This window comes from Columba livia, chromosome 3, assembly GCF_036013475.1.
Source record: "Columba livia isolate bColLiv1 breed racing homer chromosome 3, bColLiv1.pat.W.v2, whole genome shotgun sequence".
Taxonomy (NCBI): domain Eukaryota; kingdom Metazoa; phylum Chordata; class Aves; order Columbiformes; family Columbidae; genus Columba; species Columba livia.
In genome coordinates this window covers 39,524,836-39,550,661 of record NC_088604.1, presented here as the reverse complement: position 1 = coordinate 39,550,661, position 25,826 = coordinate 39,524,836, and the positions used below count along the sequence as shown (strand labels likewise).

Below are 25,826 nucleotides of genomic sequence, written 5' to 3'. Positions count from 1 at the left end.
TTAAGTTCCACATATCTGGAAGTTTCTAGAAAGGACAGGAAAATTTCTGATGATTTGCCACTTTCAGTTTTACTTTGACTTTTGTTCTCATTTAATTGGGAGCATTATGTGTCTTGTGCTCCCAGTAAATCAGAAGACAACATCCATATTTCATTACCAAACAAGTGATACAATGACACAAACCACTTAGTTCCTTCTTCTGTGATTATATTTCCTTTATTATTCCACTGGTGAGAACATGTTATCTCGATTACAGATGGTTTTAACTGATTATTTTTCAAGATACCTTCTAGAAAGATGTACCATCCTAGTGACACATGGTAAAGCACATTAAAAAGTATCTCCTTAAAAAGAGCCAGATCTTTGTGATTTTTATTGTACATTACAAAACATTGACTTTCAGCATACTGGTTATATAACATGTGAATCAAATTGCAGGTAAAAATATGACTATTTGGTGGCATCTTTGGGTCGTCCATGTGCATACATAGGCTATTTGCCAAACATGCATCCACAAGCGCCCAGAAAGTAGAGCCACACAGAACGAACCCCTGCACACAGAACCAGGCCAGAGCTGCAGGCCTGCGATTGGCACTGATGCCATCAGCTCTTGTGAACTGCACAGGAATCAGGTTGTCTTCCGCCCAGATGTTTCTAGCCTGCTAGCATCTTGCCTAAAAATATAGAACAGCTCATGTTGGAAGGGACCTCAAAAGGTCATCTGGTCCAACCTTGTGTGGGAAAGGGAAGCTAAATGAGACTATCTAGCACTCTGTTCAGTTAAGTCTTGAAAACCTCCAGTGATGGGGACTCTACCATGCCCCTGGGGAGGTTGTTCCAGTCAATTATTGTTTTCACTGTAAAAAAATTCTTTCTTGTATCAATATGAAACCTCTCCTGGTAAAACTTGTACCCATTGCCGTCTACACGTGGCTCTTTATGAAGAGAGAGACTCCATCCTCTTTGTAGCTACCCTTTAAGCACCGGAATACTGTGATGAGGTCCTCTCCTGAGCACTCACTTCTCCAGGGAGAAAAGACCTATCTGCTTCAGACTCTCCCCATAGGGCAGGTCCTCCATTTGACTTAGAGCTCTACAAGTTCCTTGTTTCTGTCAGTTCTAGCTGGTATGAAACCAGAAAGTAAGTACACAGAGCATCTATTCCTGTTTCTCATTTAAAGAGAAGACTAGATCTTCTAGAATGGAAAGATTTTGAAGACAAATTCCTTACCCACAGAAGCCTCAGTGTCCATGCACTGAGGCTACATTAGTCTTTAACCTTATTATGTGATGAGCAGCCTCCCCTCCTACCTCCGGCACAGTGCTCCAGTGCTTTGTGGTACTCCATCCACTTGTGTGTCTTGTGTAAAACACAAGGCAATCATCTCCCTTTTCTAATATTGCTTAAAAATCATACCTGCAAGAATTCCTTCCACTTACTCTGATTGATGAGTATGAAGCTCTAAAAGATGAAAAAGAGACTGATATTCTTTCTCCAAGAAATAAATAAAAATTCCCCATCCCTCCGAACTTCATGTCATACTTCAGAACAAGGCCTTACAAACTTCTATAATTTCTATTTCATCTTAAGAACGTACCAGTTCATTTCCATGTATACTCAGCTAAAGAAATACCATGATAAGAATTCATTACATTATTTACACTTTTAATAGCACTTGTTTGGCCAATATGATTGGAAGAGACCTTCTTAGGCAATGAATATAGCACTCTGCTCTCACACATAGTTACGACACATAGATGATTTCATTCATCAGGCACCATGCAGTGAAGTGACTTTTGCCCTGACAGCAAGAAACCTTTTTCACATTTCCGATCTGCATCCATAACAGGATTCTTCTGCCAAAATAAGTTTACTTTGGCATGAACATCACTTTTCCATCAGTACTGTTTACTTCCCCAATATCTTTATCTTTCCGATCTCTTTTAAATAAGGCAACATATATCCTCTCTGTTTTGCAGGATTAAACATGCCAAGTTGTTTTATTTTCCCTTCTGTGGTAAGACCCCTCTTATCTTCACCATCTTTGTAGCTTTTCTCTGCAACTAGTTAGGTCTCAACTAATTTTTTTCTTGGAAAGCAGATAGCCAACACTGTAGAGTTGTTCAGATGAGGTCTGCATAACCTTGTATAGCTTTACTGGATATATCATAGAGAATATATAAGCTTGCACTTTTTTCTAGGCACATTATCTACAAGATGCATAGTCCTCCTAAAACCAGTTAAAACACGCAACATTCTTCTTCATCTCTTCCCAGTAAGTCTACTATAGGACAACAAGATATTATGAGTTCTCAAATTAATTCATGAACTTGCACTCTAATATTTTTAATATTAGTCACTTCATTTCTCTTGTCCTTGGAGTCATCTAATTTTTCCCATTCGATATTCTTATCCTCCTCTCCATTAACTATGCTGTCTAAACTTGTGTCACCAGAATGCTTGTCAGTCTCCTAATTCTCTTATCAACATCATTAGAGAAATTATTAACCAGGTTGCTCTCAAAATTGAATCTTATAAAAAAAAGAAAATCTATTAGTAGCTTCATTCCAGTGCTTCCTTTTTGATAGTCCTCATTGTCTTCTGACTACTCCCCTACCCTCCTTACACACTTTTCAGTTCTTTTAATGATTCTTATCATGTCCAGCTTAATTACTAATTTCCCACAAGGCAATATATCAAATACAATCAAGATAGTTCTACCCATTCCTTTTGCCTAAAAATACCACAGAATTTATAAAAAATGATCTTTTGTTAATCTGAGATAATCTACCTTTGATTAAAAAGATGTGACATTTCATTCCATTTACCTCCATGTTCTTTATTATTTTCTCCTTCACATTTTATTTTAAAGCCTACTGAGAGCAGACCAACACATATTAAATGCCTGGATCCCTTTTTGCACCTTTCTAAAATACCTTTGCCACTTTTATAGTTACCTGGTAACATTTCTGCCTTTCTGTAACACATCTTCTATCAGAAATTTTATGTACCATGTCTTTCGGACCCCTCAGTCACAGATTAGCCATTCCATTGCCACCTGTCTGTCCTTCTTCTCCATGTGCTAAATTTTTTAGTATCTTTTTTCCCACTAGCCACTTGGTCAGCCAACCCCAGCTGCTGATAGCTGCAACAGGGGAAACGCATCAGTTTGGTTTCACAACTGCATCTAGATAACCTCTCACCTTTACTTTGCCCTTCCTGGACAGTGGCTGCATTACACCTCTTTCGAAGCTCTCTTAGTGGAAAACTTTGAGATCTAATGTGCCTCAGATTAGGAGGCAAAATAAGGTTCAGAAGCAATAGTGACCATGTGAGTTCCTGCAACATTCACACAAGAGAACTTCTTTTTCCTTTTACCGAAGTTAATACAGTTCCTTGCGCATACAGTTGTGTTTGGTATTTAGAAAAGCAGCTCACACATTTATTTTGCAAGGCTTTTTCTTTTTAATATATGCATTTTACTACAAATGATAAGGGACAGCACAACTGAAGGAATTAATAGCTTTTTAGAAGACTTTACATAATGTGGGGAAGCCTTCCCAGAAAGGACAAAAGTAATAACAAAACGTGAAGTGCATTGGGGCTGCTATCTCAGTGTACTTGACAGAAGACACCCTTGTGCTGCTTTGCAAGAGTTTGCAGAACACTAATGCAAGACAGAATTGGTGAAATCATTGAGATTCATAGTGAAATCTGACACACAAAATGTTGCAACCTGCTCTTGGGAAACCTTCACACTAGTGCCAAAGGAGCTACATGAGAAGAGTGGATTAGGCAACAACTCTGCCATGCTGAGCAACAAAAATCTTTCAGTATAATCATGGTGATTTGTCCTCAGATCTCTTCCTTGTACCTGTGCTGGAATAAGACATGGGCTTCTCTGTAGTCCCTCCCGGCTGGCATCTGAATGCGTTTCATGGTGTGTCCAACACTACTGATCACCAGGGACCTGCTCTAGCCTCGCACTTGCAAGGAAAAGCACAAGACAGGTCATCCACCAGCTCCTGTCAGTCATCCAGGCCAATTTCTCTCCTTTGAATTCCTTCAGGTTTCCTATGAATACTGTGCATCCAGACACTTTCTGACACAGGTGAGATGAGGCTGATGACTCACAATCAGTTCTACAGCTGGTGTCAAGGTCTTTAAACACACAGGGTTCCTATGAACTGAAATGACATAACTTCGTATTTACAAAACAACAGTCAACAAGAAAAAAATAAAGTCAATCTGAACCTGCTCTATGACAGGAGCTACAAACAGCTCCACAGCAGTTATCTCAGGTTTAAGCTTTTGTGCGCACTCTGACCATGGTATCCTGAGACTTCCAACAATTTCTACATGGTCACCTATCCAGCAGCGTAACCTCTTTCCCAAGCTAGAGACAGGTGATTGAGATCCAAAGCATGGGCTCCCCAGGTTCCAGGTTTTTCTTTTAAACACAAGAGCAGCTTTTCTCCAAGATAAACACATCCTGTGGTGGATGTAGCTTTTCTTTTCCTTCACCCTTCAAATATGTTTCTTGAATAAATACACAAATACTCTATTTTGGGGGTGTACAAGTTATACCCAGTCCCCAACAGAGCTAATTAAGACTGTGTCAGTCAGAAAACAAAAAGAAGTAACATCAAAATTAGCACATCCTTAAAACTCCACCTGATCTTCACAACAGTGACATTTTGATAATGATGATGACTCTGTCTTCATAAAGAGAGAGCTCATTATTTTTGAAATACGTATTTCTACATCAATTTCTGAAAGGAAATGAACCTTACAAGCAACTATAATTGGAATGCTCTCTTCTGCACTCTTAATTCTCATCAACAAAAAAATAATGGTAACAGAAAAATCTCACCACTAAAACAAAAAAACCTGCAACTACCACTTGCCTAGTATATATCCTCAAGAGAGGTCTGTGAAACACAACAAAAAGACAAATATGCAGTTACTTCTACTAGAGATCACCAACTGCCACCTGAAGTACCACCACCCATCTGGCCATCTTTCCAAGAAGCACTGACGTAGTTCACCTTCCCCAATGTATAATAAGCGTGTCCAAAAAAATTAAGAAGTTTAAAGTTCAGAATTCTGCCTGACATCACACTTGAAATTGCAACTAGGTATCAGGACCAGCAGTAACAGATTTTGAAACATCTATTTTGTTCATTAACGCCTGATTCTCAGCTTCAGTTGACTTCATGTATTGGCTGCCTTGAATCCCAGTCTTAAAAAGAGTTTAGAGAACTGAAATAATTTATCTAGCACTATGAATTTACCTGAGGAGTCTGGTTTTGATATGATCTGCAGTTTCTCAATAACTCAGAAATACATATTCTTCATCTTCCAAAAACTAACATATGGCACACTCAGCAGTTGAGACAGTGGTAGCTGTTTATACAAGTGTGATACACTTTCCTTTAAGGAGTTGTCAGGTCCAGGTACAAAATTTCTGACTCCATGTCACAGTATGATGAAGATGTGCACTAACAGTGGCTTTGATGAAAACAAAACTCAAATACACCTCTAAGAACAAGTGGGTGCTAGAACAAATCATCCAGTGACTATGTATCTGGAGACCACCAGGGTCAACATGAACACCAAAACATATATATAACCCCTGAGAAACTTAGGGCTCTGAAAAATCCCATTGCTGGATGAAGTAAATATTAGTCAGATTTTGCAGTACCTGGAACCTTCCCATGTCTAGCAGAAGCCTCCTTATAACTTTCAAGACCAAATCATATCAGAAAATCAAAAGCAACATCAACTCAACACATTCAGGATATGAGTCTGTTCCCCATGAACACAGAAATCGCTTGAATGACATAGTCACACTGACCCGACCTGTTCTGGAGGCTTGTTTCATCTCACATGCAACACAGTCAACCAGTACAGTCACCATGACTGCTTGTCTGGGATTTCTGGATTGCTACAAATCTGGAAACCCTGGACAAATTACTAAATCTGACTGTCTAGAGAAAGGCAAGAGCAGAGTAAACAACCCAAATGACAGTCTGTCACGTGGTGCAGTAGCTGTTGCATAGGTGCTCTCATTTTAGTTTTCTAACAACAGCTGAAGCAGGTCACTGCCCATCTTCATCCCTGATCTTCGCTTTCCTAGTAAATTGCTTAAACAGCTTTTGCAGCCTAGCTCTGTAAACCAGCTCTTATTTAAGAGAATTCACTGTGAAGCACAGCAATTCATTAGCATTTTAGCAGAAGAAGATCGAGGAAAGCTTACTAGATCTACTAAAATTACATACTATTAATAGTATTGTACAATAACATAACTTTTTATATATAGCATCGAGGCTAAACATATCGAAATGAAGCACAGCTGTCTCAGTGAAACACAGCAGCTACACCCACTCATCCCAGCATGGATTTCATACCGCGGGTCACCCTGAAGACTCTGCCAGGGAGATTTACCACCAAAACACTGATGTGTTGTTTCAGCCACATGTGGAAGCAGCCATCAGCTGCTGGAAGAGTGGGATGAGATTCCCATGAGCTGGGGACTGGAGAGGGAGCAGTTAAGGTCTACGTTCATTCCAGAGTCCTATCCCTTTACTGCTATGTGTTTACATCATTCACTTAATTACTCTCCGCTCCCCAGCTACCCTCCTACACACATGCTTCCCCTTGAGAAAACGCCACTAAACAGCACAAGCCATGCAACGCTGCACTTCTGCCTTCAGAGCGAACGCGTCCTCAGAGGCATGGTCCCCCCACAGATACCCCTTCCCCTTAGGAAATACATACATACATATATATATATACACACATATATAAGGAAAAGGTACATTCAGCACTCGAGGCGCGCTGGCCCGCACTCGCACGGCGGTAACGCGCGGCGGGCGGCTGCCTCAGCCCGGCCGGGGCCCTCTGTCCCGCCGGCCTCCTACAGAGCAGAGACAGCGTGCGGCCCCGGGGAACAGCCGAGGCCCTGGGGTACGCGGGACCGGGCAGCTGTCTGCGGTCCCGGGAGGCCCCCCTGCCTCTGGCCCTCCGGCTCTGGCAAAGACTTGCCGCCAAGACAGCGACGTCCTTCCCGCCCAGGAGCAGCCAGCGCTGCCGGCCACCGCAGCGCTGCCCCGGCAGCCACCACCGCCCAGCCCGCTCCTGCCGGCCAAGGCCGCGGCTGCTCCCCCTGGCGGAGGCGGGCGACGGGGCGGGGCGGCGGTGGGCGTGGCGTGGCAGGGGCCGTGGCCCCGCCGCGGCCGCCTGAGGTGGAGCCGCTGCCGGCGCGTTTCCCCTTCCCGCCCCCTCCGTCGGCGCTCCCTCCTCCGCCTGCCCGGCCGGGGCAGCAGGAAGCGGCTCTGATGTCAGCGGCGGCGGCCGCGGCGCGGCTCTGAGCGGCTCCCCCACCCTCGCCGCGGCCCCCTGCCCCGCTGGTGCTGCCGGAGGCGGCCAGTTTAGGCCCCGGGGGTGCCCCCTTCCTTCCACGGGGGACGCGCGGCCGAGGAGGTTCCCGGGCTCCGCAGAGGCCGCGGCCTAGGGCAGTCAGCGCGGCGCTCCGCGGGGGTGCGGGCAGGCGCGGGATGCGGAGCGGCGGCGCTGCCGCCGGCGGGGCCTCCGCCCGTCGCCACTGAGGCCCGCGGCCGCCGCGGATGCGGCCTCGCCCCGCGCGGAGGCCCAGGCGGCGCCTCGGCCAGGCCCTCCCCGACCTGCGCCCGCGAGGAGGGCGGGAGCCGCCGCCTCGCCCCGCGTAGCCCCGGCCGCGGCCCAGGCCCTCGGCTGCCCGGCGCCGAGCCCTCCGCTGCCGGCCTGCCCTGGCCTCTACTCCCCCAGGTGAAAGAGGAGGGATGTCCGCTGCCGCCTCCGCTGAAATGATTGAAACCCCCCCGGTCCTCAACTTCGAAGAAATCGACTACAAAGAGATCGAGGTGGAAGAGGTGAGTGAGGGCCCCGCCGCCGGGCGGCCTCCCCCCGCACCCCCCCGGGCGCGGCCTGCTGGCGGGCCGGAGGGGCCAGCCTGGCCCCCGCCGTGGCGCCTGCCGCGGCGCTGCCCCCGACGGCTCCCGGGGTTGCCCTCTCCGGCGCCGTCCCCGCGGGCGGAGGGGCCCTGGGGGCTTCCCGGGTGCTTGCGGCTGCCGGGGCGCCCCCGTACCTACCCGGGGGTTCCCTTCTTCTCTGGATGCTGCGGCGGTTGGCACTGGAGAACAAAGGCAGTGTGGCTGGGAGCGGAGGTTCCAGCTCGCTTACACCAAACCTGGCACTAAGTGCTCCACTGTGGAGCGGTATAGACTTATTCAGGACTTAAAACTTAAAGTTTTGCCACCCACTTTATTATGGGTGGCAAATACAGTTGTCAAATTTTGTCACAAGAGGGAAGTGTTAATTCTGATGTTTCTTTCAGATCTCTATTTCTGTATGCCCTGTTCTCCTTCTGCCACCTAACTGAACCATTGTGTATATAATCATCATACCGGTGTTAATTGTATGCTAAATTTCAAGCTCTGTCATCTGTAAGGGTGTACATATCTGTTATTATTATTTTTTCTTAACACAGGCTAGTGATGTTGCTCTCATGGGTCTGTAACATTTCATTTGTGACTTGTGTTATCCAGGAAGTGACATTTAGTTATCGTATAACATAGCCGAAAGTAAGTATTTCTAATTTTTCTGTAGAAGTTTAATAGTCAAATTATTGGCTTAAATTCTTTGAGGCTGAAATGAGATGGATAAAGTACAGAATTTCATATGTACTTTTCATCTGTCTGGATTTCCTGTGAAAGTAGGATAGGTGTGATCTAGGATAATTTATATGCTTTACTAAAGGGCTTAGTAGTATGTGGATAACACAATGTTGTTTAACTCTCAGAATCAGACAAAAATATTGCTGCTGTTGGATTTTTTTTTTTCCTTCCTCCCTTGCTAAGGTCTCTACAAGAATGAAGTTGCTTCACGCAGGTCCATACGGAATTTAATGAGGCCAGCTTGTAGAGTCTGGACCTAGAGACTCCTGAAACAATCTTTGTGTTTTTATTCATAGCTCAACATTCTCCAGTAATACCTTCTTTTTCTTAAAAAGTTCACGTGGAAGTTAATTTAATTTTGTGTAGTAGCTTTTATAGATATGACAGCCAGTGTTTCACATTTTAACAGGTTTGATAGATACTGACTTGTTCATAATCATTATTATGCTGGGCTCATGTGGCCATAGGAGAGTTCACAGAACATAAAATGTGCAATATTTCCATAGGACACCAGGGCACTTTCTGCTGTATTCAGATAGTGTTGTGGTAACTTTGGCTTTTACCATAGCAGACACTGGAAAATCTCACAAGACGATATCTTCCAAAAGACTGTATTTTCCCCTTTCTATGAATATGGCAAGCATGATGATTTTTGACGCTGTAAGTCTAATAGTTCCTCTTCCCTTTATGCATTTAATTGAACTGAGACAATTTTATGACATTTGGGAACTGCAAGTATTTTTGTGTTTGATAATACGCAGACATCATTGCAACACCTACTAATGGACATGTTTTGGGAGAAATGGCTTTTCTCACCCAAATAAAATCAAAGTTGATGGGAATGTATCCATCATAAAAAGGTGCCTTGTGATGGCTCACAGAAGTGAGTAGCACTTCTAATATGTTACATATAGCACTTCAAATTAATAAAAAGCTATACAAATCTTTAATCTTCACAACACCCTTGGGAAGGCTGCTAGCAAGGATTATATCGCCCTTTTGCATGTAGGAAATATGGAGCTGCATGGTGTGTGATTCGTGTAACTAGAATTCATCATTCTAATGCTTAGCGTTCAGAGCGTGTCGGTGCCCTACGTACTTGCCTAACACCTGTGGAGACAGAACTATATGCACGAAAATGTATGCAGAGATTATACCTAAGCAGTAATTTGTGCTCTATGTAGTGTGATTGTTGCATTATCCTCAAAGTAATATCTCTGTTGGAGATAACAAAACTCATGTGATATAAACAAGAGAGCTCTGTTGAAAGTGTTCTCTTCATGAGAAAATCTGATGACAGCTGGTGTAGCATTTGGGGTTACATTCTGTTTACCTGTCCTACTAGAAATTCTTGTAGGCAATGAGCAAACCATAGTGCTGAGCACAGTGTGAACGTCACTGCATAGAGAAAGAAATAAGATCTGCTTTACAATGAGAGAGGTGAATTGGCAACTGTACTTAGACCTTGCTTTTCTCAACTGTGGATGTTGACCTCTTACTCGTGATGCAGTTCCAGCACAAATAGTCAACTTTGCAGTCATAACATTACATATATCCTTACTGAGGATTTCCTGTGCTCTCACTTCAGGCTCGAGAGTTTTCAAGGATTTTTAAATGGCTGTAAAGACACAAAATGTTCAAATTTTAATATGCTTGGTTTCAAAATAGAGTATCAACAGATCTGCAATGGAAACTCAAATGAGTGCTTATATAATCATAGCTTTGCTGTTGTATTATCAAGGCTGTCTTGTCAGCAGATAGCAGTCCCACTCTGCCACTGGTTTATTAATAGATAGATATTGAAGTTCTGGAATACTTGCAGGCCCTGAGTCCTTGCTAATAAATGTGAGATCTATAAGTGGTCTTTCATTTAGGTTTGGGTCAACTACTGGATAATATCAAGAGTATACTTTTTTTTGTTTTTTAGCTATCGTGCCCATGACTACAATCTAACTGTACTGTAATGTTACTTTCCTACCAGTTGAACATGTCTCCAACTTCAAGCTGCATTTTCATTATTTAAAGTGCTTGGATTCAGGTAAAATATAGACATAATTACTATGAATGAGTTGGAGTCAAATCAAAATTGATGTGGCACAGTGTGAGCACCTTTGCAACTACTACAGGTAAAACAATGCAAAACTTGGGTTGAACATAAATGTTCCTTCCTTTACCATGCAAATTATTTACTTTGATAATGTATTAGATAGACAAATCATTAGAAAGTGAATAAATAAAACTATAGTATTTATCTGAAAATTTAATATGACTGAAATCAAGGTAACAATAAAAAGCCTGAGAGCCCTATTTTAAAATCTCCTATTTAAATCTAGCCTAAATACTGCTGTTTCTTCTTCTCAGAGAAGAAACACATCACATCTAAGCAATGAACAGACTTTGGTTTTGAATTGTTGTGGCGACCTGCTCCCTGCCACTCTTTGCTGAAAATCCCCTAGCCCTTCCTCCATCACATAACCTGATAACAGTCCCATACCTGACCAAACTGCCAACATCTTCCTCACAGGATGCGTATGTGCCTTGGATTGCACAGCCAAAGGATGCATGTCTGGTCACGCATGATGTGGCCCTGCCCAGTCACTGGCTGATGTTGCCAGGTTGAAAATCATTGCCATATTTGTGGAGTTGCAAGTTACTTTTGAACAGTCTAAGAGCGTAAATTATTTGAAAACTGTTGTTTAACAATCAGCTGAAACACTGTGTCATACCCTGGAGTTTATTTTGAAGAATCTATGTGGGCAACAGTAGTAAATTCTGAGGAGATTTAGGGTAATGTTTTATTTTAGGTGAACAGGTAAGCTTTCTGAATATTTATTTTAGAAAACCTACTTAAGGTGGCAGCAACTAAGGAGCTGCAATTTATGGCATGTTCACCTACCTTAGACGTTTTTGAAACAGTTGAATAATTTCATTAACTGCCTGAGGAGTGTGCTGAGAACTATGTGTTTTCTTTGCAATTATAGTGCAGAGCAGTTCAGAGACAAGAGAATGAGAAATACAGCATGACAACTGGGTTTTGCTCCCCTATATTGTAGTTAACTTTTTGAAAATTAACGAGATGCTGTAACCGATTATGTCCACTACACTACATGGTAAAGCGGATTTATGTAAACTACTGCAGAACGTGGTACTGTTAGTACCTCCATGTGTAAGATTCATAGTTTTTATGTCTTGGGGGATTGTGTCCAGTTGTGGAATACCCATTCTAGAATCATGCAAAATTGGAAGGTGTTTGGATGAGGACCACAGGTATGACTTAAGATCTGAACAATATTCTTTGATACCTGATGTGAGTACAAAAGGCTTGGTTCTCAAGAGCTGAGAGCGGTAGTTAGGAATCCATTTGAAGTCAGTTGTGTCTTCAATTTCTCAGCTTTTTTCGGAAAGTGAGCCTTCAAGGTGCAAAATTTGGCATCCAGAGGCAAAGGTGAAAAACATGGTGAAAACATAAACCAGAATTTCTGTGATTTCACTCTAAATACATTTCTGATTTAATTCAAATTACTATTTTAATTTGTTTAGTTATGCTAGTGGAAGACTATCTTCATTCATCCACATAAGAAAATAGCTGAAGTATCAGCTGGAGTGTTAATTTATAGCAGAAGTTACATAATGCTGATTTCATGTGGATGAAATTTAGTGTGCAGTAGGTGTTAGAAAATGGCTAATAAACTAATTAAACTGCCTTTACACTTATTTACACATGCAGATTTATTGAATGAATCAGTTTGTGTCCTGTAAAATAAACTTGGATTTTACTCTCAGAAATAATACATGGGAAAGAAACCTCACAGCCTCTTTTATTCCAGTGATGAAAGCAAGATGTGTATTTATGAGAAAATAATAAAGTTCCATGTCTAATGCAGCAGCTAAGGTCACAACTGCATGACAGTGTAAGCACTATCAGAAATTGGGTTGGAGGGAAGGCCTTTCCCTAGAGAAAAAAACTAAAACAACAGAACACCCTTCACATGCCCCTTATTTATCCCACCCAGTATATTCTAGCAGTACCTTACTGCCTGCAGAATGGTTGTTCTTTCCAAAGACCAGTAATTTTAGACTGCATAGCCCAACAAGCCCAACTCATGTTGTAGTCTTTCACACTCATTACCCAGCATTTTGTGCCTAAAACTAGAATCTCCTGTAACAGAACAAATTGATTCATATTAGAACATCAGACAAGTGTTTTGTTAATGGTTTTAAATTACTAGTCATTAAAGAGTTCTCAAGAGTTCACTTCTTGAGACAGATCTGTAAAAGTCTATCAGTATGTAAAAAGCTGGAGTGAAAGTGTAACCTGATAAACCGTTATCTTTGCTTGAGATGGCTGCGTTTCTTAGAATGACTGAGCTATCGAAATGCAAAAAGTGTTGGTTGTGTCTTTAGAGCAAAAGAAGAATTTCTGGAAATGCGCATAATTTTAGGAACATATATGATGGTACTTTGATTCTTCATAAATTTGTTCTGGGGAAGTTGAAAAAGAGAATGATTTCTTAAAACACAACTAAATTCAGACAGCCGAGTCCCTAAATAATAGCTGTTCAATGTTGTGCAGCTCTAACAGATGATGTCCTAAATATGGACCAACTGCATTAGTTTCTGGCAAGCTGAAGTTATGTATATTTATTGAGAATATAAATTGATTTTTAATAACCAAATTTTTCATTAAGAAATATTTTTTCTTATGGTGTTTTATGTAACTTTAATTGAAAACTGAAACTTGGAAACTAAATCTAAACTAAATCTAAACTAAATTGCTTAGTTTACTTAGAATCAGTGTGAGTCTGTACAGGGGTTTTTTTTGGGGGGGAGTGGGCAGGGAGAGAGGTTTGGAATTTTTTTTTTGCTGCCCTATGAATCCCAGAAAGGGAAAATAACATTTGGAATTTCGTTGGGCACTAATAGAAATAAACTTAACCAGTCAAAGAATATAGCTGTAAGAACTGGCATATCTGAACTACTTTTGAAAAGTACTGCTAGGGTATTGGCCACAGTAATTTGAGGCATGGGGCTGATTTGCTTCAACCTGCTTAATAAAGCATAGCACACACACAGGAACCAAAGTGGGAATTTGAGACTGGTTGAATGAATGATAGAAAATGTAGGCATGTATTTTAGGGGCTGTATACTGCTGTCTGTGTGGAAGCATGGGCTTTTTGTGGTGTTTGTTGTTTTTTTTTTTAATTGCTTGTCTTGCTTCCCAAAATCGTAAACAAACATGTCATGTAGATACTGCAAATTATGAAGACAATTCTCCAAAGAACACTGCATCTGCTACCCAGGGAGCTATTATGTTTTATTGCTGTCTTATATATCCAGCAAGGTTTTTTTAGAAAGAAAAGCACTAAGTATCCAGCATGCAGAGCTAACTAATGTGGAAACTTCATGGGTAGAGAGGAAAATTTGTTGTCTTTGTATTTTGAGTGAATGAAAAAAAATCTGTGCAGTTAATGCAAAACTGAAATTAATTCTCCTGTAGTTTTGACATTTGATAGGGGAATAAGGTACATCTGAATAAACAGAGATGCATTTTTCTTGTTTTACTTTGGGGGAAAAATTATTGGTCATATATATCCCTTATGAGAAAATGCATCCTTGAGGGCTTAACATATCTGCAGTCTACATACTTACCAGTCAGTATAGTCTACATACTTACAAGTCAGTATCATGTATCTTTGTTTATGTAGAGCATCTGATACTATTTGTACACAGAGGCAATGTTTGTTCCAGGGCTCGTGTATGGTTCATATTCTTTAAATAAGACTCTAAATACATTATCTGGAAAACATGCAGATGCCACTGTCTTTTGCCATGTCATTTTGTCACACAGTAAAACAGTTTTTTACTAGTTGGAATTTTATAGGGAGAAGAATAAATGTGTATATACTTCTTAATCTTTAAAGCTCTTTAGGCATTTCTGCAAGTTTGAAATGTGTCTGTGCTGTGTACTATCTGAGTGATACTCCACAAACTTATTTCTGTTTTGTGGTAAAGTAGAATCCCTCATGTGCTATTTCGAAACATGTCATCTGCCCTATATTTCTCTTTTTTCTCCTAGAAGATATCTGGATAGCCAAAGTCTTTTACCAAAATAATGTGTTTATTTTTAGATCATTTTCCAAACGTGCAGTGCTACAGATCAACTGCTGTTTATTGATTTGTTGTGTCAATAATTCCATTAACTGTGCTTCATATAATTCAGAATATGCACTACTGCCCAAACATATGGTGTGGCACCAACAGCAGGGGACAAGAAGGAATGAGCGTGAAGAAACTAAAGTTCAGGCAGTGCCTCCCTCCTGTGCTATTAAGTTACTTAGTTCCAGCACACGGTGCTGAAACTACGTAGTGTTTAAACTATTCTGACAAATTGTAAGACTCACTCCTTTAAAGAATAATTTCAGTGAAAACTTAAAGGAAGAAAATTAAATGTAAGTGGAATCTACCACGAAAACTCTGTTCTATCAATTATAAAGGATGTTTTTACAATGAGTAAGATATTTTTTCCAGATTAAGTAGGAAAGACATACTGGGCTTTCACATACGGTAAACTTCAAGTTTGTATCGGATCCGTTGTTGTTTCTGACAGTTGGTGCTTTCGTATGCTGTCCAAGAGACTGAGCTGCTCTTCTCTGTTTTCCCTGTATCCTAGGTAAATAGCCAGTGCATTCATGTCCTCTTCTCAAGTTCAACCCTCTGCCTAAGCAGGCACCAAGTCACCGATAAACTGTTATGAAACCTTGACTGCATAGTCATTTATCAAACTCTTTTCACCAGCCATCAAATTTGTGTATCTGATGGTCTCTCACAGCTTTCTATTACATAATTAAGATTTAGATTGCCTGGTAAAACTCTTCCTGTTGGTACCTGACACCGATTTTTAGATTTTTAATTTTTTTTTTAGTCATCTTAAAGTGCATCTGTTTCTTAGAATTCATTCTACTTTTCAAGTAGAGCCCAAGTATTGTGACATTCATGGCACAATGTAAAACATCGCACTTGTGGTGCAGTCGTTTATGTTAGTTTCTCCATTGAATAGAAATGTTATTTAAAAATGGAAAAATTGACAAATAATGGTTTCTCTAGTATGTGAACTGGAAATACCTGTGCCAATTCTTGGTATTAAACTTGCAAATAGTCATGGATTTATCTTCAGGAGAACAGTATGCAATTGTATTGGCTTATGGGTTGAATTTGACCGCGTGGAATGAAATGCAAGAGACTGTTCGGGTTTCGTTTTTTTGGTTATACGTGTAATTTTATTTTTATATACATGTGAAAACTAAATATATGTAGTATATATTGCACATATATGCCCTCCAAAGGGACCTGGACAAGCTTGAGAAGTGGGCGCATGAGAAACTCATGAGGTTCAACAAGGCCAAGTGCAAGGTCCTGCACCTGGGCTGGGGCAACTCCCAGTATCAATACAGGCTGGGGGATGAAGGGATTGAGAACAGCCCTGTGGAGAAGGACTTGGGGGTACTGGTGGATGAAAGATTGGACATGAGCCAGCAGTGTGCCTTTGCAGCCCAGAAGGCAAATCATATCTTGGGCTGCACCAAAAGAGCGTGGCCAGCAGGTCAAGGGAGGTGATTCTGCCCCTCTGCTCTGGTGAGACCCCACCTGGAGCCCTGCATTCAGCTCTGGAGCCCTCAGCAGAGGAAAGACATGGACCTGTTGGAGAGGGTCCAAAGGAGGCCACAAAAATCATCAGAGTGCTGGAACACCTCTGCTGTGAGGACGGGCTGAGAGAGTTGGAGTGTTCAGCCTGGTGAAGAAAAGGCTCTGGGGAGACCTTATTGTGGCCTTTCAGCACAGGGTGACAGATTTTTTAGCAGGGCCTATTGCAATAGGACGAAGGGTAATGGTTTTAAATTACAATGGGAGATTCAGGCTAGACATGAGGAAGAATTTTTTTTACAAGGATGTTGGTGAAACACTGGCCCAGGTTGCCCAGAGGGGTGGTAGATGCCCCATTCCTGGAAACATTAAAGGCCAGGCTGGACGGGGCTCTGAGCAACCTGATCTAGTTGAAGATGTCCGTGCTCATTGCAGGGGGGGTCAGACTTGATGACCTTTGAAGGTCCCTTCCAACCCAAACTGTTCTATGATAAGTGTAATATTAAAATTATACCTGTAATACATATAATAAATTTGAACATATGGGCATATACAAGTCTTTTCAGCAAGGAAGGATATGAGTATCCAAAAAAAGTAAGCACAATCCACCAGAAACTGTTGTAAATTATTAAATCAAATTGCTTCATTTTATCGGATGTATCTGAGATGTATCTTTTAACTGACCTATATGCACTGTTTTCGAATAGCAACTTATTTTCTATGTCACTGGATTAAATGTAACAGCCGTGGTCAAAAAACATGGAAGAATGTGAGAAAAGGTACGGTGAGAAAAGGAGCATTCTAAAAGGAGTCTCAGTCTTGGGCCATAAGGCCAATTGTATCCACCTAGGAAAAATTATACGTGCATCTCCTTCTCACGAAGTGGAAGGAAGCATTCTTCCCAGTTACTTGACCAGTTTGGGTTCTTCCATATCATAAGGGAGCACCAGACCTTGAATTGCTGCTGCCAGTGCAGTTCATCCTGCCAGAGTTGCTCTGTGTCATCCTTCTCTCCTTAACTATCTGTCCTTAGTACTTCTCAGGTGAGAAAAGGCTGATCTCTGAGTTACGTGACAGTGGGCAATTTCCATGTGTTCAGTAAATCAGTAGTTGTGACATACAGACTTATGGCACACACGCAGTCTAATGAGATTTTTCTTAAACTGGAGGTCTGGTCATGTACCATACAAGGTGGGTAGAGGGGCTGTTACGGACAACTCTTGTGCCAGTAGAAGAGGGTGGGGTCTTGCCAACTCCAATAAGTTGGGCAATTTTATTCAAAATGTGGTCTGAGAGAGGAGGAAATATCAAGGGAGACTGTTTGGGACTTTTAGGTCTTCTGGTGACTCACTGTTTCCAGTTTGTTTATGTGTACTATTTTAGTAGACTGCTTGACTATCATTCATATAGCTTGGTGTTTCCAGTCTCAGTTGTGGACTGCAAGAAAATAGCTGATGTGTGATGTATGAAGAGTCAAGGCCCTATATGGCAGCTGTGGGAGGAGGTTACAATCCAGAGGTCCCTTTATAGGGTCTGTGAACCACTGTTGTGGAGGGTGAGAAGCCAGGAGACCCTGAAAGGCTAAGAGCAAAATGAGAGAAAGAAAATGCTTCTTTGTGTGTATTAAGGAAACCAAAAGAGGAAAATGCCATTGATCACCATTCTTGGGCAGTCATCTCTCACAGCCATATGTAACCTTACAAAAATAGTAGGCATACTTCTCCGTTCCTCATTTTTCTTAATACGAAATCTTGGTGTTTTTTTTTTTTCATTTATATTTTTCCCCTCTTCAAAATGTGCCTTTGATTGCAGACTTGCTCATATTCAACATTAATGTTTAACAGGTCTTGAGCTGTGCACCTGCAGCCTTATCTACCCCATTCTCGGGGGAAATCAGCTTCAATGTTTATTTATTTATTTATTCAGAAAGCATGTAGAGAGAACCTAACCCAAGCGTGGTTTACATACATGGTAGTCAGTTTGCTTTGACATGGAGCCTTTGCAAGTACAGTCTGGTGCTTGTACATTCCTGGCTACTGAGTTGCCTTCTCCAGATTAGCACTCTTAATTTACATTCCAGATAATTACTATACTGGGGGGCATCTCAAAAACCAAAGAGGTAAATTTATTAAAATCATTTCCTCAAAGTATGAGCATTCAGGCAGCAAGCAGTTCACGTTGTTTCAGCACTGGGAATGTGTGGTTATATACTGATCTACAAATCACGTTTTTAAGAAAACATCCTAGTAAGGAGAGAATTCACTAGTGAACTTAAAATTAATTATATTGTATCTCTATATTTTAATTTTGAATATTCCTTCCTCCCTTTCTATCCCTAGCCCCCCCCCTTCTAAGAATATTTTCCTTCTTCATTGGATAAAGTCATAAATAACTGTGATTTTCTGGTGAAGAGCTTTGTAATTTTGGAAGGTGGGGTTTTCCATCCAAAATAATATTCATATTGTGTGCATTACCCATATAAGGAAGAGAGTAAAATTAAATTCTGCCATAATAAACTTCTGTGATAATAACATTTGTAAGTGCTTTCAGTCCATTCTCTTGCTACTTTTCTTCCTTTCCCTTCTCATTCACCTCCCAAAAAAGTGTTTATTTCATTAGAAGCATCTGTGGTGTTCTTCAGGATACATTACTTGAAATGAAGGACTAAGAACACGAGCACAGAATGCCATTAAAGCCAACAGTGAAGAAAAGCTGCTAGGGCCAAATACAGAATGTGAGACCAGCCCACTTAGCTCCTTGCCCATTTCTTGCCCCCCACCTCATCCTTCTCATCTGCCCTGCCTTGCATTTTTTGAAGTTGGAGGAACTCCTGTCCTTTAGCTTCTGTGCCTTTGTGTACCCTCCATTCCCTCCTCTTCTTTCCACCTTTCTTTGGGGCATATGTGTAACAACTTGCTTGTCTGTGGTTTCCTGTAGCAGCTGGAGTCACTGTTTTGTTGACCCTCTAGTTTCAACTTTACATTGCATATGCATGTTTTGTTGTTATTTCTGTATGTTGCCATTTTTCCCCTGAAGAACACAAAAGAAGTGAAATTTTCATTTACCATAATTTATAGCTCACCAGTAACTGAACGTGATCTCATAGAAAAAGGGCACTTGTCTCTATCTTGCTTTCGTTTTCATGCTTTGTTTCAAAGAACTTCTCCAAATAATAATGGTGTTAGAGCTTCTTTACAGCAAATGTTAAAGGATTCGTGAATAATATAGTCTGCAGAAGCTGCCACGACTGCTTTTGTGAAGTTACAGTGAAGACTTATGACTCTTGTCTAGTTTTTTATATTTTTAGGCAATGTTAATTCCAAGTAAACTAGAAAGCAGACTTCAACGAATAGAGAAAGCATAGTTTGTACAGATGCTGTGTTTGTTTAGAGGAGTCTCAGGAGAGTTTACCATTCTCACACTTGAGGCATCTGTAAGAAGATGAAAGGATAACTTGGAGCACATTGAATACCTTATCCAGACTTCAGCATAGGCCTGTGCAATTGTTTGCATATGCATGTACATTTCAGAAGTTTGAATTCCTGTTACTAGCAAGCATAAATGAATACAACAGATAGATATAATTTCACTGGTCATATCTGGAGACATTCAGAACCTGCCTAGATGCGTCCTATGCGATCCACTCTAGGTGAACCTGCTTTAGCCAGGTGGGTTGGACTAGATGATCTTCAGAGTTCCCTTCTAACGCCAGCCAGTCTGTGATTCTGTGATCTATAAAAATAAATTTGCCATCTTTCCTCTAATTTTCTTCTGAGTTAAGAAGAAAATAGTTAAGATCACATTTTTCCAAAATACTATTACTGCATGTTAATAATAAAAAGTTTTGTATGTGTTTTTTCCAATTCTTCTGTAAACGATCTCTGGAGGAAGCTTAGCTAAGCACCTCTTGTGCTTTTATGGCATAATATTAAATTGCTTCTGCAAAATTCCATTCTTTGTGTCTTCAGTTTTGTAAGTTAAATTTCTTTTTTTGTTTGCGAAGTCCTACCCAGCGAACGAATCCACTTCAAGTTTTAACTCGTGTGTTTTACATTGTCTTGTTCTAGGTTGTTGGAAGAGGAGCCTTTGGTGTGGTCTGCAAGGCAAAATGGCGAGCTAAAGACGTAGCCATTAAACAAATAGAAAGTGAATCTGAAAGAAAAGCCTTCATTGTAGAGGTACAGTAAGTTTTCTGGAAAACATGGGGTTTGGTAGAGATTGTTCATGAGTGCATTTAGTGTACTGACAGCTGTGTCTGTATTATGAGGTAAATGCAGCTTGTGGTACCCGGTACAGGTCTGGACCCCTTGTCATGCAGAACAGAACACCTGTCAGGGCACACAATAGTGCCATTAGTTTACTTCCCATGAAAACTGGAAGACAAGGGGGGAGAGAGGAGGGCACACAGGTCAGTGAAAAAACAGTTCCTGGATTCTGTCCTGATGTCTAGTCAGTGCGCAGTGGAAATACCCGTTGGAATCCTGGAGCTGATTAACGCTCCAGGGGCTCCAGCGTAGGTTCTTCACACCATCAGATCCATGCTTGAAACAGTTGCTTAGTTTTTTCCGTAGTTCAAATAATTACATGTAAGAAAAAAAGAATGAAAGTTTATTAATATGTGTAAATCACTTAAGGGCAATCACTCCATTCAGTGTCTACTTCTTCAGAAAGATCTTGAGTAGTTCAGAAACACTGATAAACTTTCCGAGATACACAACATTTTGTAGAATCAAAAATTAGCCATGTAGTTTAAGTGAGATACATTATGACATGCTGCTTAGTATTTAGTCAGTAGGAATCTAGGATGTTAAAGATATACAGGATATGTTAAAAATAAATCCTCATAATTTTGGAACTAAAAATGTAACACACTGAAGGGTTAAAGGAAGCATATTTGTATTATAATAGGCCTCTCCATATAAATATCTATAGATAGTTTATTACTGTGGAAAGTTCTTAATGTTACTACTTTGAGTCTAATTTAATACTGCATACATCTGATCAGACTCTTTAGAATTTTTGTGTTTGAAAGAGGTCTGAGAAAATAATCCCAGAAATACTTCAGTAGTTACTGAGATTCAGGAAAGCATCAGTTGTAATAACTCCGTTCTGTTTTTCAGAACTTCTGAAGTTTATAGAAAAACTAACATTAGCTCCCTAGATGATGACCAGCATAAACTGCTTCAGAAGTCTGTGTAAAGGGGAAAAAAAAATCCTTTTTTACTTCTGCTACCTCCCAGTAAAGAAAAATTTCAATGCAAAATACTCTGATTGTCATAGTATAATCAGCAGTAGGTTCTTGGAACTATGTTACATTAATATTAAACCAGCTGGCTTCTTTCATAGGGTTGTGAGTGGTTTGGTTTGGTTTTTTGTTTTGTTTTTAGAACAGTAGTTATCTGTATTGTGAATAAAGCCATTATGATTCAGATTGTTTATGTAGTCAGACAATAGGGATGCCAAAACTGGAGGCTCTAGGAAGAGCACCAGACCTGTAGAGGTCATAGTTGCACAGTGCTTATGACTTGAGTGATTTTACAACACCATGAAAAAAAATACATTCTTTAAATTTCATTTCATTAAAATTTATTTTAAATACAACTCCAGTTAGACACGAGCCTAATTACATAAATTAAAATGCACACAGGAACATCAGTCTTATAATTCCTAAAGTCATCGCCTAACATTACACAGATGTATAGAAGTGTAATTGCTGTTGTGGTGTATGAATTCTAGCTGTGAAAAGAAAGCATGAGCCCTTTTTTCCTGTGGTTTGAAATAAAGTGTGATTTGTTTTGCAGCTTCGACAACTGTCACGAGTAAACCATCCCAACATTGTCAAGTTATATGGAGCCTGTCTAAACCCAGTAAGTTACAGCTTTATCAGGACCACAAAAGGTGACTAGCTTAACATGTCCAAGCACCAGTGCACAAAGTGTGTATTTTATATACAAAAATATATATTTTATATTGATTTTGTATGTTGTAACCATAATAAGAAAGTATACAGATATGTAGGTCAGGTTGATATTTTCAGGTTTTGGGGGTTTTTTGTTTGGTTTTGGTGTGGTTTGGGTTTTTTGTTTTGGTTTGGTTTGCGTTTTTTTGTTATCCCCTATGAGAAATAAATTCAAGAAAACCACAAAGCTATTTCTAAATGCCTATTATACTTCAGTTTGCCAGAGTGGCATCTGGTGCATTACGTATATAGTGTCATTCATATCTACGGTCCTATTAATTGCAAATCAGAAGTATGAAAAGAAAATACATTAACAACACATGATTCACAGCTTGTAAATCAGTTCCTATTCTCACATGCAATTTTCTGTGTAAGTAAATCCTTTCTGCCACAGCTGCGGACAGTCCCACAAATTCTCAAATCAGAAAAGCAAGTATCTTTGACAGGATAGACATATCCTTAGCTAATTCCAATATGGGCTATTTAATTGGTTAAAATAATGCTGCATCCCTTTTTTTCTTCATACTAGTGAAATTATTTTGACATGGTATTTTACGTTTTTTATAAGTCACTTAAAAAAGTAAAGGCAAGTGAATTGCAGTTTGAAGACAGCATTTGCTTTTCAAGATTGTGGGGGGAGGTAGGTCATTCTCTTTTTACTAACTTACAGAGGGAACTAAGTATAAAACTGATTTTTGGTGTTTATTCTTAAAAATGTACCATTTGAATTAAGTCTTCATAGATAGATTTTTCTATTAGCTTAGGTATAGAGACTTTGCGGTTCCTCTCAAAGAACTTTCCTTTCAGTTTACAAAAGCTATTTTTGGCCCCTACATTTAAAACATCCCTATTTTTTTGTCCCCTCCCTCCTCCCAAAGGTGTGTCTTGTTATGGAGTATGCTGAAGGAGGTTCCCTGTACAATGGTGAGTATCATTTCAACACAGCGTCTTTCTGGAGGTAAAGTGTTAGAGAAAATATGATCTAATATATAACTATAGATCCACACCTGAAAAGAAGTTGTAGGATGGAGGGTGTTGGTCTCTTCTCCCAAGTAGCAAGTGATAGGACAAGAGGAAATGGCCTCAAGTTGCACCAGGGGAGGTTTAGATTGGATATTAGGAAACATTTCTTCACGGAAGGGGTTGTCAGGCATTGGAACAGGCTGCCCAGGGAAGTGATGGAGTCACCATCCCTGAAGGTGTTTAAAAGACGTGTAGATGAGGTTCTAAGTGACATGGTTTAGTGCCAGAGTTAGGTTAATGGTTGGATTCCATGATCTTGAGGGTCTTTTACAGCCAAACTGGTTCTATGATTTGAAGTTGTTTCATACATATCTCCATGCTTTGAGATACTCAGAAGTCACCTGGACAAAAAGAATTTTAAGGAGAAAGGAGTGTACTTTTAAAAAAAACACTTTTCACTCGACTGGTTTGTTTCTTTATATTAGTTTCTTATATTTTATACCAGTCGTCTAAGGTTTTCTAGTGGAACATTTGAAAAGTTTCTCCCTTAACTTGTAAAATCCCTAACAATTTGTTTAACATAGACCTGAGCAGGGCTAGCTGAGAACAAGCAACACCTTTCATATTGAATTTTAATATTTAAAATTATGAAAAGCATACTAAAAATTGGAAAATATTTTGACATTTCCATTATTGTGACAGTCTGCAGAAGGGTATTTTCAGTTGCAGTGCTGAGGCATTGATAATTACTTAGATTCCATAGAGCTTTCTGACTGGTATGTTGTTAACTCCTTTGTATCTGTTGTAATATGCAATAAAGTTCTTTTTAGTTTGTGCCTTTGTTTTGCAGTGCTGCATGGTGCTGAACCTCTGCCTCATTATACTGCTGCACATGCCATGAGTTGGTGTTTACAGTGTTCCCAAGGAGTGGCATATCTCCACAGTATGAAACCAAAGGCTCTAATTCACAGAGACCTGAAGCCGCCAAAGTAGGTTTATGGCTCATAATTCTATGTGTTCTTGCAATGGGAGTTTAACATCATTTACAAAAATTTATCTTTTTTTGAAAGAAGTGCCTTTAATTGTTACTAACTGTGTTGGATGTACTGTATTCTAAATGAAAGCTGTGCATTTGAAACTACAGTTACAGAATGATGGTGCATATTACAGGAAATGGACTGTGCTCAGTTACTTTCCATCGAACTGGAACTGCTCCTGCCCTGCATCATGGAAGAGGATTTTTATAGGGATTGGATTTCTAATTACAGGCATTTAAAATGCCCTGATTTTACAGTGGGTTGTGGTGTTGAATAAGAGAACATTAGGTGGGGGGCTTGTTTGGTTCCTTGGTTTTAACAGCATATTTAATCTGATACATTAGAGCTCTTTCCCGACATGACCATCTCTGTCCCCTCCTTCTGCTTGTTCCACTACCACTGCCAGAATCTCCCATCACTTCCCACTGAAACAAAAATGGGTAGTGTTCTGCCTGGTCAATTTCTTGATCTCACTCATTTTACAGCTTCAGATGTGGCTTCACAGATGAGGTGGAAACAGAGATTTGGGGCTCAGCAGGGGGATTTTGGTGGTAGCCTGCAGTTGTTACCAGATAAAATTACAGCTCGAAGCCACACTTTATATATTGAATTCTTTATTGTATCCCCAGTGTTGATTTAGAGAGCTGTTAACATGTCACTTTAAATGCTTTCATTTAAATAAATAGCTACATTGACTGACATTAATGGCAGTCTTCTGTGGTAAAATTGTTACAGCACTTGTTTTTCAGACTCTGCTTAGTGGTTTACTATGGCTAAAGACATTTATCTAAAATCTAGCATGTAGAAATGTTAATGCATTACAATATATATTGGATTATTTTAAAATATTTCATATGTTCAGATTTGGCACAAGTGACCTTATTTCTCAAATTATAAAACTAAAGCACTGAGAAGCAAAGCCTCAGATACTCAACTATATTAAAATTACAGTTGTTGGGATAAAAATATCAGTGATTTATTACCAGACTGTTTCCTCCTACAATTTTAATTTGGTTTTGGTTGGTTTTGTTCTTGGTTTTGTTTTTGTTTTTTTTTCCTTTGACAGCTTGCTCTTGGTAGCTGGGGGGACAGTTCTAAAAATCTGTGATTTTGGTACAGCCTGTGATATTCAAACACACATGACCAACAATAAGGGAAGTGCTGCTTGGATGGCACCTGAAGTTTTTGAAGGTAACAGTAATTTACAGTGTCAATATTATGTGATCTTTCTAGATATGCAACTGCAAATTAATTTGGTATAGGAAGTAAGAGCATCATGTAATCTTACTTTATTTCAATCAGTGTGCTGAAGTTTGAGGTGAAAAAGTCTTGGCGGAAGTCTGACTTTTATTTAAAAATCTGCGTGATTGTATATTGCCAAATGGTATTGCAGAGTTTTGAACAGCAGCACTGAATTGACTCTCATTTTAGTATCAGACAGTTAATTACATGAAGATGTTGAACCTTTGTTTGTGTCACTGCTGAGATTTACGTAAGGAGTACCTTTA

At 40.2% G+C, this 25,826-nt stretch overlaps 1 protein-coding gene and 1 long non-coding RNA gene across 9 annotated transcripts in view; one reads left to right on the top strand and one right to left on the bottom strand.

Annotated features, from left to right (window-relative positions):
• The window catches only part of LOC135579009 (uncharacterized), a 122,108-nt gene extending 113,840 nt beyond the window's left edge, over positions 1-8,268 (bottom strand). The window contains exon 1 of the long non-coding RNA XR_010471240.1: positions 8,134-8,268. This is a non-coding gene — a long non-coding RNA (uncharacterized LOC135579009). The remainder of the gene's footprint in view (positions 1-8,133) is intronic.
• The window catches only part of MAP3K7 (mitogen-activated protein kinase kinase kinase 7), a 51,016-nt gene continuing 32,419 nt past the window's right edge, over positions 7,230-25,826 (top strand). For 2 of the 8 annotated variants that reach the window (XM_065056515.1, XM_065056514.1), the window contains exons 1-6: positions 7,235-7,914; positions 20,427-20,537; positions 22,161-22,226; positions 23,197-23,242; positions 24,132-24,270; positions 25,385-25,509. In XM_065056515.1, the coding sequence (XP_064912587.1) occupies positions 7,825-7,914; positions 20,427-20,537; positions 22,161-22,226; positions 23,197-23,242; positions 24,132-24,270; positions 25,385-25,509 (577 nt within the window). In that variant the 5' untranslated portion in view covers positions 7,235-7,824. Of the gene's footprint in view, positions 7,915-8,531; positions 8,626-20,426; positions 20,538-22,160; positions 22,227-23,196; positions 23,243-24,111; positions 24,271-25,384; positions 25,510-25,826 lie in introns of those variants that run through there. The other 6 variants (XM_065056517.1, XM_065056516.1, XM_065056520.1 and 3 more) reach the window with 4 other exon arrangements.